The 15,263-nt window shown below is 33.2% G+C and overlaps 3 protein-coding genes across 4 annotated transcripts; 1 reads left to right on the top strand and 2 right to left on the bottom strand.

The window, feature by feature from the left end:
* Positions 1-1,581: 1,581 nt before the first annotated feature.
* Positions 1,582-4,614, bottom strand: LOC106422614 (jasmonate-induced oxygenase 2). The gene is made up of 3 exons (XM_013863400.3): positions 3,891-4,614; positions 3,102-3,432; positions 1,582-1,996 (listed from the first exon to the last, which is right to left on the bottom strand). Exons 1-3 carry the CDS (start codon positions 4,463-4,465, stop codon positions 1,748-1,750), a joined length of 1,155 nt encoding a protein of 384 aa, XP_013718854.1. The 5' UTR covers positions 4,466-4,614; the 3' UTR covers positions 1,582-1,747.
* Positions 4,615-10,821: 6,207 nt separating this feature from the next.
* LOC106422765 (N-(5'-phosphoribosyl)anthranilate isomerase 1, chloroplastic) lies at positions 10,822-12,762 on the top strand. Of its 2 annotated transcripts, XM_013863546.3 has the most exons (5): positions 10,822-11,110; positions 11,364-11,426; positions 11,533-11,900; positions 11,990-12,150; positions 12,302-12,762. In XM_013863546.3, the coding sequence occupies exons 1-5, from the start codon at positions 11,098-11,100 to the stop codon at positions 12,525-12,527; spliced, it is 831 nt and encodes a 276-aa protein (XP_013719000.1). In that variant the 5' UTR covers positions 10,822-11,097; the 3' UTR covers positions 12,528-12,762. The 2 variants fall into 2 exon arrangements, with proteins under 2 accessions (XP_013719000.1, XP_013718999.1); XM_013863545.3 differs by lacking the exon at positions 10,822-11,110 and having other exon boundaries at positions 11,318-11,426.
* LOC106422764 (temperature-sensitive sn-2 acyl-lipid omega-3 desaturase (ferredoxin), chloroplastic) lies at positions 12,720-15,026 on the bottom strand. Its single transcript, XM_013863544.3, has 8 exons — positions 14,377-15,026; positions 14,152-14,241; positions 13,999-14,065; positions 13,832-13,924; positions 13,549-13,734; positions 13,378-13,458; positions 13,167-13,304; positions 12,720-13,079 (listed from the first exon to the last, which is right to left on the bottom strand). Exons 1-8 carry the CDS (start codon positions 14,838-14,840, stop codon positions 12,900-12,902), a joined length of 1,299 nt encoding a protein of 432 aa, XP_013718998.2. The 5' UTR covers positions 14,841-15,026; the 3' UTR covers positions 12,720-12,899.
* Positions 15,027-15,263: the final 237 nt, after the last annotated feature.

Below are 15,263 nucleotides of genomic sequence, written 5' to 3'. Positions count from 1 at the left end.
ACTCAATGGGATGGGCTTTTAGGCCCATTGTATTTCCTTTGAAATACATTTGTGTTTTGTAGTGGACGCTTTGGGGTTCCTCCCAAACTGTCGTGCAGCATCTGAGTATTTTCAAACTCTCTCTCTCTCTCTTGGACACACAAGAGACAAGTTTACATCTTGGAAACACAATCTTAAATTCATGGTTTCGTATGGTGATAGACTGATAGGTACCTATGAGACATTCTGGTCAACGCCAAAGAAGATACCAGTTCAGGCCCAAGACTTTATTCGAGAATACATAAAGCCTTGAAAACCCACATGAACATCCTTAGACTGAATCTTAACATAAGATTAATTTTCTTTGGTAAGTGACTTATGAGTTCGTACATGTAGTGAGTAGTGACCCTACTATCATCCTCATAATCTCATTGTAACCAAGTGGTTGTGCTTAGTAGTTAGTAGTCAAGTGGTTATTGTCGAGAGATGTTGTGATCGTTATGTTAAATCATCATTAAAATTATACAACCGTCGTCGGTTGATAGTGTGAATCGAAATGCAACTTGCTTTTTCTATTATATGTGTTTAGTATTTACTTTTCTAAATAAGATGTATGTTAGACCAAGTCGGCAACCACCACTTGAATATGCACATGCGTATATAATTCTCATTTAATACAAATACGATTCTTATTTTTAGATTGAGGTATTATACTGTTTAGAGCTCAAACGTTTGACATATTGAATCTAATGATTATTCCACGGAAAAGAAATATATATGGGAATGAGAGGTGTACAATTGAGTAGATGTGGCTTTGTTATTAGAATATTATCCGCACAATCTTATTCACCACTAATCCTCTATGTAAAATCGAATCTATATAGATTTTACAATTAGGTCAGATTATTAGTAGGATATAAATATAATGTATGACTCATCGATGACAATACTGAAAATGATTGCAGGCTCATCCCCCTCATTTGTATATGATAAGAAAAATAAATTAGTCTTTTATATAATATATAAGTAACAATCCATGCTTTGTTGTTTTAATCCTTTAATTTTTATGCCAATTATTAAAATTAATTTGATTGCTATATCATTAGATTACAGTTTATAGATTTTATATAGTTTTATGCGAAAATTTTATCATATGTTATGATAGATAAGTCCTGGAAACGAAAACAAACCAATAGTGTTGTGAAAACGGTTTATGTGGTCGTTTAATTAGGCGAAGTTTGTAAAGGCTGTGTGTTCATAAAATCGTGGAATGTGTGTGTGCATATGTTTATCTGCAATCCAATTAATAGTTTAGTTAGTCTAATTGATCAAGCACTATTTAAAGGTTATAATATGAAATCTTGTGACGTTAGAGTTCAACAATTATACATTTATATTCTCTTTATATGCTAGTTGTACTTTGATCACTATCAGCCAGGTTTTTCAAACATGGCGACACATTACGTACAGAAATAAAAAATGCGCAAATGATATTTGATAGATGTTATATATATTGTATGAATTGTTGTTTTTGTTAAACTATATTATGTGGAAGTTTGGTTGCAAAATAGTCTAGATATCTAACATTTAGAATATAGCCAGTATAAGAAAATATATAATATTATTGTATAACAATTTATTTATATCATTCAATGGTTATTTTCTTGAAGGTAAATCAGATCCTGTGAGAACTAAAATGAAAAAAAAAAACACATATACAAGTCAGATTTTTAAAACATCAAATCTTCTTTGTGTGAAGAGAAAACAGTTAACGAGGAGAAACATGAGATTCAACATGAGATTTTCCTCGTGGACCTTGAGTTCTGATAAAGAGTCTATATTGATCAAAGGTCATTGGAGGATATAAAGGAGGATTATGAGTGGATACAAGTTCTTGTAATGGTTGGATTGGAATATCGCTTTTAGGATTGTAGAAGAAAGCAAGTGAAACTCTCTCTCTCTCCGAGTTCACTATCACTCTATGCTCCACACTCTTGTATGTTGAGTTGCTTAGAATCTGCATTTTTAACATCATCGCAATACACATAAGTTTGAATACAAGTTTAAGACCAGTTTAGAATATATCTAGATATACTAAAGATTTGAATTTGGATAACCATTCGAGTAAATTTTGATGAGCATTAAAAATTATTTAACTAGGAAATAAAAAAATAACACAAGCAGTTTATACAAAAAAAAAATTGAGATTAATTACCATAAACTACTAGTATGAATTAAATTGTTTTGAAAAGGTATTACAAGTTACAACTCTTTAAAAAAAGTCTTTTGATGATTTCTGTGGAATTTTCCTATTGATTAAATAAACTTTTGTCCTGTACACTACACTAGGTTTCAGTTTTCGTCCAATTAAAAATAACAAAGTTTGGAAAGAAATTAAATCATGACATGGACATTATTCTTTCCCACTAGACACAAAAAGCTGACATGAGTTTTGCTTTCCTCAAAAATAGTGGTATTTTGACAAAATTTCTGGAGCATATGAACATGTGTGATGTTTGTGTTTGAAAAATCGTGTTATACATTGTACAAATTAATATTCCTTCTCTGCAACATGGGCAAACAGCCAAACACATGTGCGCATTGAAGGATTATTGCGTGCTGTACTGTTTGTTTCATATTAAAATAGGGACGGCCACTGATAATTAAAATTTTATATAATTCTTGATTTACTTTATTTTTTGAAAGTGTCATTTTATTCGAAACAGTCCATAAAAACCGGCAGACAGGATATAGATCTAAAAGAATGTAATATCTGTTATCGGAATATTGACATAATAATTACAATATACAATATTCAGAAAATTCAAAACACAATTTAGCACAAGTAATTACTATTTATCATACTTGCATTTCAAAACATGTCTAAAACGTGGAACTGTAGCTTATCTCATTCTCGTCATTAGTTGTCTCGAAAATTCTTAATGTTGCCTTTTCAATCTTACACCAAACATCAATTTATATGCATGTGTAAACAGATATGAAAAATTATCTATACATATTTGAAGTGTTTTCCAATTATTTTAACTATTACAAACGTCAATTTATATGCATTTTTGTAAAATAAATCCATGCATATTCTAAAAAGAGAATTGATTAATTACCTGGATTTGATCACCAATATTGACAATGAAAGCATGGGGATGAGGCTTGACAGTGATCCACGTATTATCTTTGCGGACCTGGAGACCAAAGACTTGATCGTCTGGTAAAAGAATGGTCATACCACCAGGATCAGAGTGGGAGGAGAGACCGAGAGCCAGCTCCGGTCGAGGGCATTTTGGGTAATAATTAACCCTTAAACATGCTCCAATGTTTTTACCTCCAAACGCTTCTTGAAACTTATCTTCCTTGAGTCCTAAATTTGACGATAATACCCTCATAATCCTCTCGCATAATTGTACTACTTCCTTGCCATATTCATCGATCACTTCTCTATAAAAATAACATTAAAAATGTTAACGAATCTAGTCCAAGATTGTACTTTTTCTTTTTAGCAGCTTTTTGTGATTCCAACGTTAAAAGTTGACAAATTCTCCTCGTCAGAAGGATAAAAGAAAACAAGAAATAACTTTTCGGTAAATGGGTCTTCTTCTTAAATAATTTAAAACTTTCCAAAAAAGTTAAAAAAAAAAACACAAATGAAGGATATAAGATCACTTGTATTGAAGTCTCTCATAAACCATACTAATATTTGAATATAATTTTTTTGTTTCAAAAACTTGAAAAACTCATACTAAAATCTTTCGTTTGAGAAGTATTGGCATGAATTTTCTCAAACTTCGAAACATTTTTAATTAAATATTGTATTCTTTTATAAATAATAATAATAATTGAAAACCTTTGCAAATGTCCTAAGATAATCATAAAGGAGAAAATAATTAAATAAGTACCTAATAGTGGGAGGAGAAGAAGGCCACTTATTGAAATCTTTCAAATGAGGAGGAAGATGATGAAGATAATAATAATCACTCCAATCAAGAATGGCTCCTTTCTCAACTCCTAACCTACTTCCATAGCCTTCATAGGTCCTTGGTGAGTTCGAATAAGTCTCTTTAGCATTGACCGGCAAGTGGAAAAACTCTCTCCAATTCTCTCTAGCCGCGTCCATCAGCTCCGGCCTCACACCGTGGTTCACCACCTGGAAGAATCCCCACTCACGGCAAGCCTCCGATATCTTAGCCATGACGACGTCATCCGACGACCCATCTTCCGAGAACAGTCCTTCAAGGTCTATGATTGGTATGTTGGTCGCTACGGGAGCGTCATCGGTCATGGTAGGGCGTTGAGACGCTGGTTTTATGTAGCGGTCGGGGAGAGTGGAGAGGTTTCTCTCGGCTAAGGACTGGACTCTGACGATTGGCTCAGGCCACTCATCCATCATTGAGCCTTTCTCTGTCTTGATCTTCACATCTTTCTTGTTCTTGTTCATCTTTTTGTTTTGGTTTGATCGATTTCTCTTGCTCATACGAGACGTTTAGAGGATTTGTGAGAAATAACAAAAAATTGATTGATGGTTGGAGTTTTAAAGGAGGGTAAATGGTGGTGGAGGAGAATCAGAAACCGGCTCGAGATGATGAAAGCAACGTATTTAATTATTAATGAAACGTGTGGAATATTTTATATTTTTTTTCATTTTAGGACAGTAGGACAAAAGCTATATTGCATCGACATGAGAAACTATGGGTCACTTTGAGTTTGTAGCAAGCTTTGTGTAATAGTTTAAACTATTTTAGGGGACTAAATATCGATAAAGACAAAATACTCAGTATATTAAAATCTCTGAAGAGACTAATGATATTAGTTTGATCAACAGACGGCACGTGCCATCATTGGGATTATTGTGTATAAGATGTTGGTTATCTTATCTTATAGAAATAAAATTATATTTGTGCTAAAGAAATGGGGAATTGACATCCGTTTGCGGCTATAAATATTAGCATTTGGTAGACGCAAAAGTTTCTACATAATTTATAACATACACCTAAATATTTTCATTCATCATTTGTGATCTAAAAATCCAGCGGATTTAGAGATTATATACGGTCATCGTGAGGTATAGTGCTTGGTTGATGACAAAATATACCATATTTCAGTGAACATAATGAATACAAATAGTTTGCAAGAAAAAAAATGAATACAAATATAAATTATTAAACGATACTTCATTTTAAAATTCCTGAATGTCAATTGCAGCTTAATAATGATAAAAAAAAGTATCCATGGAACACGAATTTTAGAAACCAAGATATTAAAATGTTATTATAAACTCATGAATTCTAGAAAGAGTCGACATACTAGAGAGCTTCTGCATTTTTTTCTACCATTTTTAATATCTCACAGAATTTGTCAATGTTTGGATAAAAGATTAGACGCAGAGAAAAGTAAATACTTTTCGGCTCAAAAATATATAATTAAAAAGAGGCAAATATTTATAAACAAGAACTTAAAATATAGTTTTAGTAGTATACCACGTGGGCTAATAATCCATTGGTAGGATGACGTCGCTAATGACGTAAAGCTTTCAAAAGAGAAACATTGAATTTGAATAAAAGGTTTTATAGAATTCTTGGTTGATCATATTCTTGGTGACATGTATAATCCTCTTTAAGAAACTCCACCGCATAAAACTTTCCAGTCGACAACTATACAAAATATATAAAAACAATCCACAATCACGTGGATTTTCAGTCTTGACGATTGTTCTTCAAGTTAGTTAAAACTCCGCAGTTTAAATTAAAAATTAAACAAAAGAAATTCTAGCTAATTTAAAACTAAAGCTAAACCAAATCGACCTGAATTCAAACCCGAACCCTCCGTTTGAGATTAAAGCTTTCACAAATGAAAAAAGTTTATGTAAATCCCTTAAAAATAAACCGTGTATAACTGAAACTAAAATACAAACGATTGACCGGACTATAAACTAACGATTGACCGGACTATAAACTATCCAAAACCAGATTTCGGAGATCTTATGTACAATCAATAATACTATTTTGTGTGTAGGTCAATGTTACCTGTCAATAATATTATTCATCCGAATGTGATAATGATTCAAGATGATTTAAAAAGTCAATGGAATGTTTTATCAAGTTTTTTATAGAAATCTTCTTTTTGGTATTTGCTTTCTATAAGTTAAGCAAAAATTATTTCTTAAATTTCATTCTTGTGAATAACAATTTAAAATGATCATTCTTTTGCTTCTTAACCAAAGTCATTGCCACAAAATGTGTTAATCCTAACACGTGTTTCTTTTTGCTGCAATGGTTGATTAGTTGAATGAAAATATATAAACAACTATATAAGTACTCAACTGTATATACGTGCATTTGGATGCTAAATATAGATACATTCAACATCCCTTTTTTTTGTAACACATGTAGATACACTCAACATCCATATATTACACTTCGAAAAGCATTTTCGAATAAAGGTGAATCATTTTTAGTTATAACAAGAACTGTAATATATAGCCCAGGAGCAGTATGTATTTTGTTCACAGAACTTGTGCCACAAAGTTTACGTTTATTGTCATTAGATATACTTTCCCAGAGCTAGTATTGGTAACTAAAGTTTATAAGGATGGTGATGATGATATGATGGCCATGCTAATTTGATTATCACATGTGGTGATAAAGTGATATAATAGGATATATTATAGTAATGTGATGATAATATTATGATACGTGTTTAATCATTATTCTAACGCAAATGATGATCTCTAGTTAAACCAATGAGAAAATAACCCAATGGTTAAAACTCTTGGATCACCTAGTAGAGGTTTAAAGGGTCGCAGAGTTGGTTTTCATCGGAAATTCTACTCTCCTAAATTAATTAATTTAACATAATTTAGACCTCACCATAAGAAGATGTACAAATCTTCGGACGCAAAACTTCCTAGTAACTTAAAAATAATCTCCGGTCTGGCGATTTTGGTCAAGATATATTGTGCAAGTTCACATATCTAATATCTTTGAGCTCCCGCATGAGTTTTGCAACAATTGCATTGTAATATATAACTCGTTGGTAAGCCTCCACATTTAAACATATGGCCTGTGGATTTCATTTTTGTGTGACAGCTAATCAATCAGCTGAAGAAGATTAACTCTATATATAACTTTTGTGATTTTTCCTCTTTATTTTTTAAAACTGAATTGTCGGCAATGTAATTCGCTTCTATATTATATATACATATATATAACTTGCAAGTCATCCATCTTAAACCTGTCACAGATTAAACATAATTAATTGTGAAGTTTTATAACGAGAATAAACCATATCATACTTTAATGATATAGTTGTTCAATCCAAATTTTGAACGTTCTCCATAAAAAATTCCTATACTATAATTGTTATAATTATGCAATGGCACCACTTTACATATAGTATATTTGCAAACGGCAGTGTTTGTTGACAATCATGGTCATCGGCTTGAACGATCTTCATTTTATAAAAAATATATTGTTTAGCGATCCTAGTTAGATGTATATACAAAAAAAAATTATGAAGCTGGCTGCGGTACAGGGAACCCGAATGTTCTAAGCGCATCTTAATTAGTTTTATAAAGGTTGAAAATTAGTCGAAGCGCATCGATCGAAAGTCATATGATAAATCTTGAAATTTTGAAATAAAATCTTCGAGTTGCCTATAAATGATCGCTATGCTTCAGTTTTACGTATATGTATGTGTAGATATGTAGGAAACCCCACGTTAAGAGTAGGGGATCACATGCTTCCATTGAAAAGTTGTTACCAAGTGTAGTCGAGCCTCTACATATTTGGCAAAAATGATGCCTTACAATTTTTCACATACCATTTTATAACTAAATTAAATTTATATGACCAAAAGTAGAAAAGAACTAGTTCGAAATTCTGAGATGACATTGGACAAGTTATTTAATACCATAACAAATTTCAGTTAGTCTTAAAGTTTATCAAAATAAATTAAATTATTCAGATACCATAAATCGATAAATGTTTTTCCTTGTTTAGACTGTTTAGTAATGCGACATATAATGCTTTCATGATAGTGGTTGGAGCTTTGGAATTTTGGACATGTTTGACCGGTACAGAAATCATTGATCGTGGGATTGGCCTGGTTGGTTAACGTTATAATGGTTGTGATTGGTAAATTAAAGCTTTGAAGGCTTTAACACAATTCGAAAGATCTTAAATCGCTATGTATTTTTTCCTTTACTTGCTATTTCCGGAATGTAAAAATAATGGTATCCATTTTGAAAGGGAAAAGAGGTCAAATATTACCCGATCAGATTTTATTGGTTCTAAAGTCTTTAAAATTTCTAAAAACACTCGAAGTTATTTTTTTTAACTATTAGCTTTTGTTTTCTTTGAGTTCTTACAACATTAAAAGCCTAAAGCAAAAAGTTGATACCAAGCTCTCAACTATCATTCGCTATTCGTCGGAAGATATGTATTTTTTTTCTCATTCCCCAACATACATGCATGATACATTATACAGAAATGCTAAGTCAAAGTGCAGTAACATGTATGCGTGTGTATATCCACAAATTATATGAAACTAAATGCGTAATCATTATGTAAAATGAAAAATCATATTCCTGAATGCAATCATAATTCATTGTGGACTCTCGTAAACATTAAGGATAATGGTGGACAATCCGTACTCTCTTACACTTGCAAATCCGTCACATCGAACAAGTTTTTCAATATTTATTTTGAAAGTGGTAGAATGACTAGAAATCTCTGGAAATGCTTGTCGCTCTCTACACCCCACAAAGTGCTACATTGCAGAATTATTATTTTAAAGTTTTACATATAGTTAAAATATTGATTGATTTATTATGGTCGAAACCGAAAAAGAGTAAGCATGTTAAAAAAGGGGACGAAGAAGAAGCCACTAAGAGAGTTGTGTGTCTACCAAAGAGATGAGGTTGGGCCTAACAGGGACGAACGAAAGTGAAGTTACCTTTGCTTTTAAATTTATAAAAAATTGAAAAATAATTTCAGTTCCTTAAGAGCATTTCCATTGGTGATATCAAATGGAGTTCTCAACATTACAATTAAAGATTAAATGAGGAAATAGAAGAGAGAACACAAGAGTATTAAAGCACCTGAAATATGAGTTATCTAATAATAAAAAGTTGAAAATAATCAAAATTGAAGAGAGAGGAAAGATGGAAATTCTACACTAAGAGCTTTCAAGAACCTAATTAAAAACTCATGGGACATTTGTGATTGATATAATTATGTTTTCTAATTAAAATTTAACTAAACAATTAATTTATATTAAATTTGTTTTTTTTGTTTAAGAACTTTTCAAGGATTTCTATCCATTGTGGCTGCGCGCTAGTAATATGAATATTCTTATGAGATTTTTTTTTTCTTATGAGATTTTTAGCATGTTTTTAACGGTTACATATATTCTTTAGTCTAAAAATATAAAAATAATTTATTTTAATAATTACATATACTTTCTATTCTTACAAAAAATGTTTAAAATATTTTTCTATTTATTTATCAATTTATTATACAATCAGTAACTTTAAAAATATTAATTTTACCTTTTATTTTATTTTATAACAGTGAACTGCAACAATTATACTATCTATATAACTAAAAATTTATTTTGAAATTTTATTACAACACATAATTAAAAATAAAAGATGTATTAAACTTAATATTTTAAGGATGTGAAAATGTATACTGCATAACTTTATTTTAGTGGAAAATGAAAATATAAATGAGAGGTCAATTTTGTAAAGAAAAAAAATTAAAATAAAGTAAATAAACAGTGTTCCTTTATTTTTGGTGTATTACTGTTCATATTTCTATATTTGATATAAGATATAAAAAATTATTGTAGGCATTTTTACTCAATAAATAGCATTTAGATGGAAAATAGAGTATCACTAGAGATGTTTTTAGATACCCATAAAAAAACAATACACATGTGTGTTTAATTGGTTTTGATTTTTTGAAAACATTTTAATTCAATCAGGTACTAGAATTATATTAAAAATGCTATATTAATTTGCTTAGACATCCAAGTTGAGAAGTTTATGGATGGGATGCTCTCAGCTGTTCAACTAAATCATTTGATATACGCATTTAAAATCATATACGAAGAATGAGCACGTGCTCAAAACAAAAGGGAGACAAACTGTGTGGAGATGTGTTCACTTTAATGTAAGAAACGCACCGCCGGGTTGCTATAGATGTCGGTAAATGTTGTGTTGGCATGTCTTTTCATGTGCCCTCCAATAACAAGGCGTTCACACTTGATTTTTTTCTATATCTTTTGGTTTGTCAATTTATATGAATACAACTATACAAGTATACAACTATAACTCGTAACAAGTATTGATTGTTTTTCTCAACTTGCAATTGGTTGATTAAAAATTGAATAGTAGTACTAACCGAAAGGCAAAACCTACCACAGTAGAAACAGTCGCATCTTAACATAACTTAATCAGGAAAGCAATTATTTTAAGTAACATATCAAATGATCTTAACATAAAAAAGCATACCCATCGGATAGTAGTAGAATGTATATTATCCTCAGTAAAAAACATATAATAACAGCTTATTTAAGAATTTATTTTTATGATTTTGTTAACTATTTGTAAACTTTATTTGATTGAATGAAATTTTAGTCGGTTACAAATATATATTAGCATATTTTATTGTTTAATATGATTTGTCAAGGAAAAACAGTTAAAACTTACCATTCCCTCTTTTTGATTTAGATATTACAATTTTTTATCTTGAGTTATCATAACTATAGGATTACTAAAATAGCCAATTTTTTTTTTAGCAAAAATAAAAAATAGAAACTCAACAGTATTTTCCGGTTGGTTCAAATAACCAAACTACAATTGCACTGCGAAACGGTATCCTCCGGTTCTATACAAAACCAGAAATTCAATAACTTGGCTCGGTTTGGTTCGGTTACACCTAATCCAAAAAAAAGTTGGTAGTTCAATGCTGTACTTTAATTTCCTTTTCAGACAGTCTCTGATCGTCTTCGACCGTACGGTCTGGTCTCTCCACTGTATCTTCCTCATTATTTTGATTGAGCGGAGACAGTCCAATATCACCTGAGATTCTCACTTACTGAGTTATGATCTCGACAGGTATATATATATATGTATTATCGCTTTCTGTTGATGAAGTCTGTGTGGGAACTTAATGCAGCTCAGTTGTTCGACGTATTTACTCAGAGAGTTTTTGCTAGTTGTATTCGTTAATGTTTATTCTCTGCTGTAGTGATGAACCATTGATTCTTTAGTTGATTACGTTATATATTTTCTTGTGTTGATATTGCTAGTGTTAAGTTTTATCCTAAGATCAGTTTGATGAAGAAAGTCTTATTCTTTTTTTCCTCAGGAATATCTACAGATCTTTGCCTCCATCCTAGAGCTTTGGCTTCCTCCATAATCTACAAATCTGGTTACTTTCTTTGACTTTTAGTTTTCTCCGGATCACACTAGACACATTAAATTACTGAACTTTCCATTTTCATTGCTTTATGGCATCAATCTCTTGATGTGTACAGGTTTAAGCAATCGAAAGGTGTCTTTTTTAAGGGTTGGGTATGCTCAGAAGAGGAGGTTTAGCTGTAGTTTATCCAACGCAGAGAATGTAGCAGCTTCTAAGGATGATGGAAGAGGAAAGGATATGGCTTTGGTTAAGATGTGCGGTATCACATCGGCTAGGGATGCTGCTATGGCGGTTGAAGCTGGTGCTGATTTCATCGGGATGATCATTTGGCCGCATTCGAAACGTTCCATCTCTCTTTCTGTTGCCAAGGATATTTCCAGAGTGGCGAGAGAAGGTGGGGCCAAACCCGTTGGTGTTTTTGTTGAGGATGATGAGGGGACGATACTGAGGGCAGCTGATGAGGCAGACCTTGAGCTTGTTCAGGTTGTTTATATTCTTATTGTTTTGATCTCACTGAAAGTGGTTTTATCAAGTTTGTTAAAGTGTTGATGATTGTGGTTTTCTTTTTCCAGCTTCATGGTAATGGTTCTCGCGCTGCTTTTGAGGGATTAGTGCGGCAAAGGAGAGTCATATATGTTCTTAATGCAAGTGAGGAAGGAAAGCTCTTGAATGAAGTTCCTGAGGATTGTCATCTCGCTGATTGGATTCTTGTGGATAGTGCAACGGGTGGGAGGTACTTAGAACGTGTTCTTTTCAATTTGTTCCTCTTCTTGCATGTCATTATGCTAATTTAATTATCAAGAATGTGATAGGTTCAGCGCATGGTTAGATTACCTTACCTCCTTTACTAATCTTGGATATAAATTATAACAATTTTGCTGCAGTGGGAAAGGATTTAACTGGGCTCAGTTCAAGTTACCTTCCATCAGAAGCAAAAATGGGTGGCTCTTAGCTGGAGGAATCAATCCCACAAACGTTTCAGAAGCTCTCTCTATCCTTCACCCTAATGGGATCGATGTTAGCAGTGGTATCTGCGGTCCAGACGGCCTCCAGAAGGATCAGTCTAAGATAAGTTCCTTCATTACTGCTGTTCGCTCTGTGCAGTATTAATGTCTAGTGACAAAGCTAGTGCGTATAGGTTCTAGCTTCAACCTGTTGTTTCCTTGTCATTGTGTGTTGTAACTATAACTGGCTAATAAAAATAGCGCCCTTCTTTTTCATCAGTAATAGATTTGAGTTATAATAAGTGTTGGGTTGGCTATGATATTCATGTTTGGTTGGGCTCTCAAGAACAAGATCCTCTTATGAAAAATATGATATATCCATCTGATATATTGTTCAAGAATTGAGAGTTTTTACTGCAGAGTTCTACAAATTAATGCTTTTAATCTCGAAAAGGCTTTGCACCAAAACAAAAGAAACATAAAGAATGGACCAAGATGAGTTTTTGAACTTGTCTGCCTTGTTTGTTACAGTCTGTTGTCAAGTTCTTTGTCCACTAAGTTTTGGATCTGCCTCATAGTACACGACGTCTCCTGTATCGCTTACGAAATGGTCTTGTTTCATACTTTTTATGAGGCTTCCCAATAAGTGAAGTGGCAAAGGTCCGGAATTTTTCGGTTCTCTGTAGTACTTTCCTAGTACTGGTTTAGCTGCTTCTGTCTAGAAAAATGATAAAGAGAAAAAAAATAGATATTGAATTTTAAGCACTGAAACATTCATATCGAAGAAAATCAAGAAAACACTTACTGCTTCCACTAGATGATAATGTGGAATCTGAGGGAAAAGATGATGTATAACATGAGTTCCAATGTCATGGTGGATGTTATTGATCCATCCATAATCACGATCCAGTGTTGTGAGCCCTCCTCTCAGGTAACTCCATTCCTGTGTTTGAGGAAAAAGGACAGAGAAGCATTGAGATTCTCACAAACACAGTGGTGAAGTAGATTCTGCATACCTTTCCACGGTACCAAGGGAGCTTGTCTTCATGGCCATGGTGATGCAAGTAAGTCACAAAGTCCAACCACATTACAAATATCTGCAATTAGTTGTCAAAAGGTTCCAATAAACACCTTTACACAAGAGAAAACAGAGGAATAGAGTTTCAGTTACAGCATCAGATACATACCCAGTAAGGAATGCCATATAGTTTGAGCATTTGGATTGGACCCATGACGAAGTTGAGACAGACAAGCAAAGCAGCCATTGCAATCCAACATGCAGTTGATGTCACAACATCTTTCTTCTCCTTGGGAAGAAACAAGTCACTGTCTGGATCAAAATGAGAACCATTTTTCCCTGGACTTCTTCCCCACTGCATCAAGAACACAGATAATCAGATGTGGAACATGAGCTTTCTCTATTTTGATACTAACCAGGTGAAGTGTTATAGTAGGATGCTGAAGGATTACCAAGTAGAAAGGGTATGCGAGCATTGGAAATGGCAGTGTGAACCTAAAATTTAGAGTAGTCTTTTCCAATTTCTTGAAGAGGCTTTCAGGCAACTGCAGTTACAGAAACATCAAGCAAGTACACAAATGTAAGCTGGTTATAACAACACATGTGTTTAGTTACTTACAGGATGCCATGATTCATCATTCTCAACATGCCCATGGTTCTGGTGGTGAGTTCTATGGCTAATTCTCCTACAAGAGTCATAATGTTTCCAGAAGAATGTGAGATTCCTCAAACGATTCATTTCAGATAGAAAAGGGTTGGAAGCAACACCCACCAGCCATGGTAAGGGACTAGAATTGAGGAATGAAGAAGATGACCAGCTACACTGTTCAACCTCGGATCATTGGAGAAGCTACCATGTCCACTGCAAGAGGTAAACAACATGAATTATTTTTTAACATTATATAAGGAGACCAAACACATATGTGAGTTAGTCTTTGTCTCTGCATGTGTTATGTGTCTTATCTAGGAAGGAAGCATGAGGATTATTAGTTGTTACCAGTCATGGCCAAGAACAAAGAGAGCCCAAAACATGGTTCCTTGAGCAAACCAGTAGAGAGGCCAGAGAAGCCAGCTGTTGAAGTAAGCAGCTACAGCAGCCAATCCAAAAACGATTGCTACATCTCTCACAACGTAACTCATCGACTTCCATGGATTCTTGACCCAACAATGCTTGGGAATGGCTGCTCTAATGTCTGCCAAGTTGAAAGGAGGAGGCGCACCAGGGTCGAACCTACTCGCGTCTTTTTCTTCCTCCGGTGGAGTCTCGAGAGTTGTTAATGGTATGGCCACATTCAACGCCCAGTTTCTTGTTCTAGCCAAGAACACACTTCGGGAGTTGAGAGAAGATGGTGGGTTGAGTTTGAGAGTGGGTGATGGGTTAGAGGCAAAAGAGTTTGTGGGTTTAGGGTAGAACCTAGGGAGAGGTCTGATACCACATTTTGATAAAACACAACTCACCATTCTAGCACTATCACTGGCTTTCTCCTTAGAACATAGAAATGAATGAGAAAGCGAAGAGATAAGTAGAGAACGATATAGATGAATGTGTGTTGGTTGATGCTTGTCGTCGTGTGTATCTCTGTATCAGTCTTTCTACTGCACGCTGACACAAAAAGGTTAAATCCTTTATGAGGTCAGCAGCTTTCTTTAGTATGTGTTATTAGAGCATCCGCAATGGTGGACTCCTTCTTGGAGTCCTTATCATTATTATATTAATTTTTTTTTGTTTGAATAGTTAAGGACTCTAGTCAAAATAATCTGTCCAATGGTGATCTCCAATTAGGAGTTCTTAGAAATAAAAAATAATAATTTTTTTTAAATTGAAATTGAAATTTTATTAATTGCATGATTAAAAATAAATATACCAGAAAATATAAGTTTAAA

The sequence above is a fragment of the Brassica napus genome, unplaced genomic scaffold (assembly GCF_020379485.1).
Source record: "Brassica napus cultivar Da-Ae unplaced genomic scaffold, Da-Ae ScsIHWf_238;HRSCAF=405, whole genome shotgun sequence".
NCBI lineage: Eukaryota > Viridiplantae > Streptophyta > Magnoliopsida > Brassicales > Brassicaceae > Brassica > Brassica napus.
Note: the sequence above shows the minus strand (reverse complement) of the source record. Positions and strands in the feature narration are given on the sequence as shown.

What these genes read in the sequence shown, in the direction of transcription:
- LOC106422614 (XM_013863400.3), bottom strand. Translation starts at nt 4,465, where the DNA reads ATGAGCAAGAGAAATCGATCAAACCAAAACAAAAAGATGAACAAGAAC. An exon ending in TCTTCTCCTCCCACTATTAG is followed by an intron (nt 3,433 to 3,890) that starts GTACTTATTTAA and finishes TTATTTTTATAG; the next exon opens with AGAAGTGATCGATGAATATG. An exon ending in ATATTGGTGATCAAATCCAG is followed by an intron (nt 1,997 to 3,101) that starts GTAATTAATCAA and finishes TTAAAAATGCAG; the next exon opens with ATTCTAAGCAACTCAACATA.
- LOC106422765 (XM_013863545.3), top strand. Translation starts at nt 11,333, where the DNA reads ATGAAGAAAGTCTTATTCTTTTTTTCCTCAGGAATATCTACAGATCTT. An exon ending in CTCCATAATCTACAAATCTG is followed by an intron (nt 11,427 to 11,532) that starts GTTACTTTCTTT and finishes TGATGTGTACAG; the next exon opens with GTTTAAGCAATCGAAAGGTG. An exon ending in GATAGTGCAACGGGTGGGAG is followed by an intron (nt 12,151 to 12,301) that starts GTACTTAGAACG and finishes ATTTTGCTGCAG; the next exon opens with TGGGAAAGGATTTAACTGGG.
- LOC106422764 (XM_013863544.3), bottom strand. Translation starts at nt 14,840, where the DNA reads ATGGTGAGTTGTGTTTTATCAAAATGTGGTATCAGACCTCTCCCTAGG. An exon ending in CTAGTCCCTTACCATGGCTG is followed by an intron (nt 14,066 to 14,151) that starts GTGGGTGTTGCT and finishes TGACTCTTGTAG; the next exon opens with GAGAATTAGCCATAGAACTC. An exon ending in TATATGGCATTCCTTACTGG is followed by an intron (nt 13,459 to 13,548) that starts GTATGTATCTGA and finishes AACTAATTGCAG; the next exon opens with ATATTTGTAATGTGGTTGGA.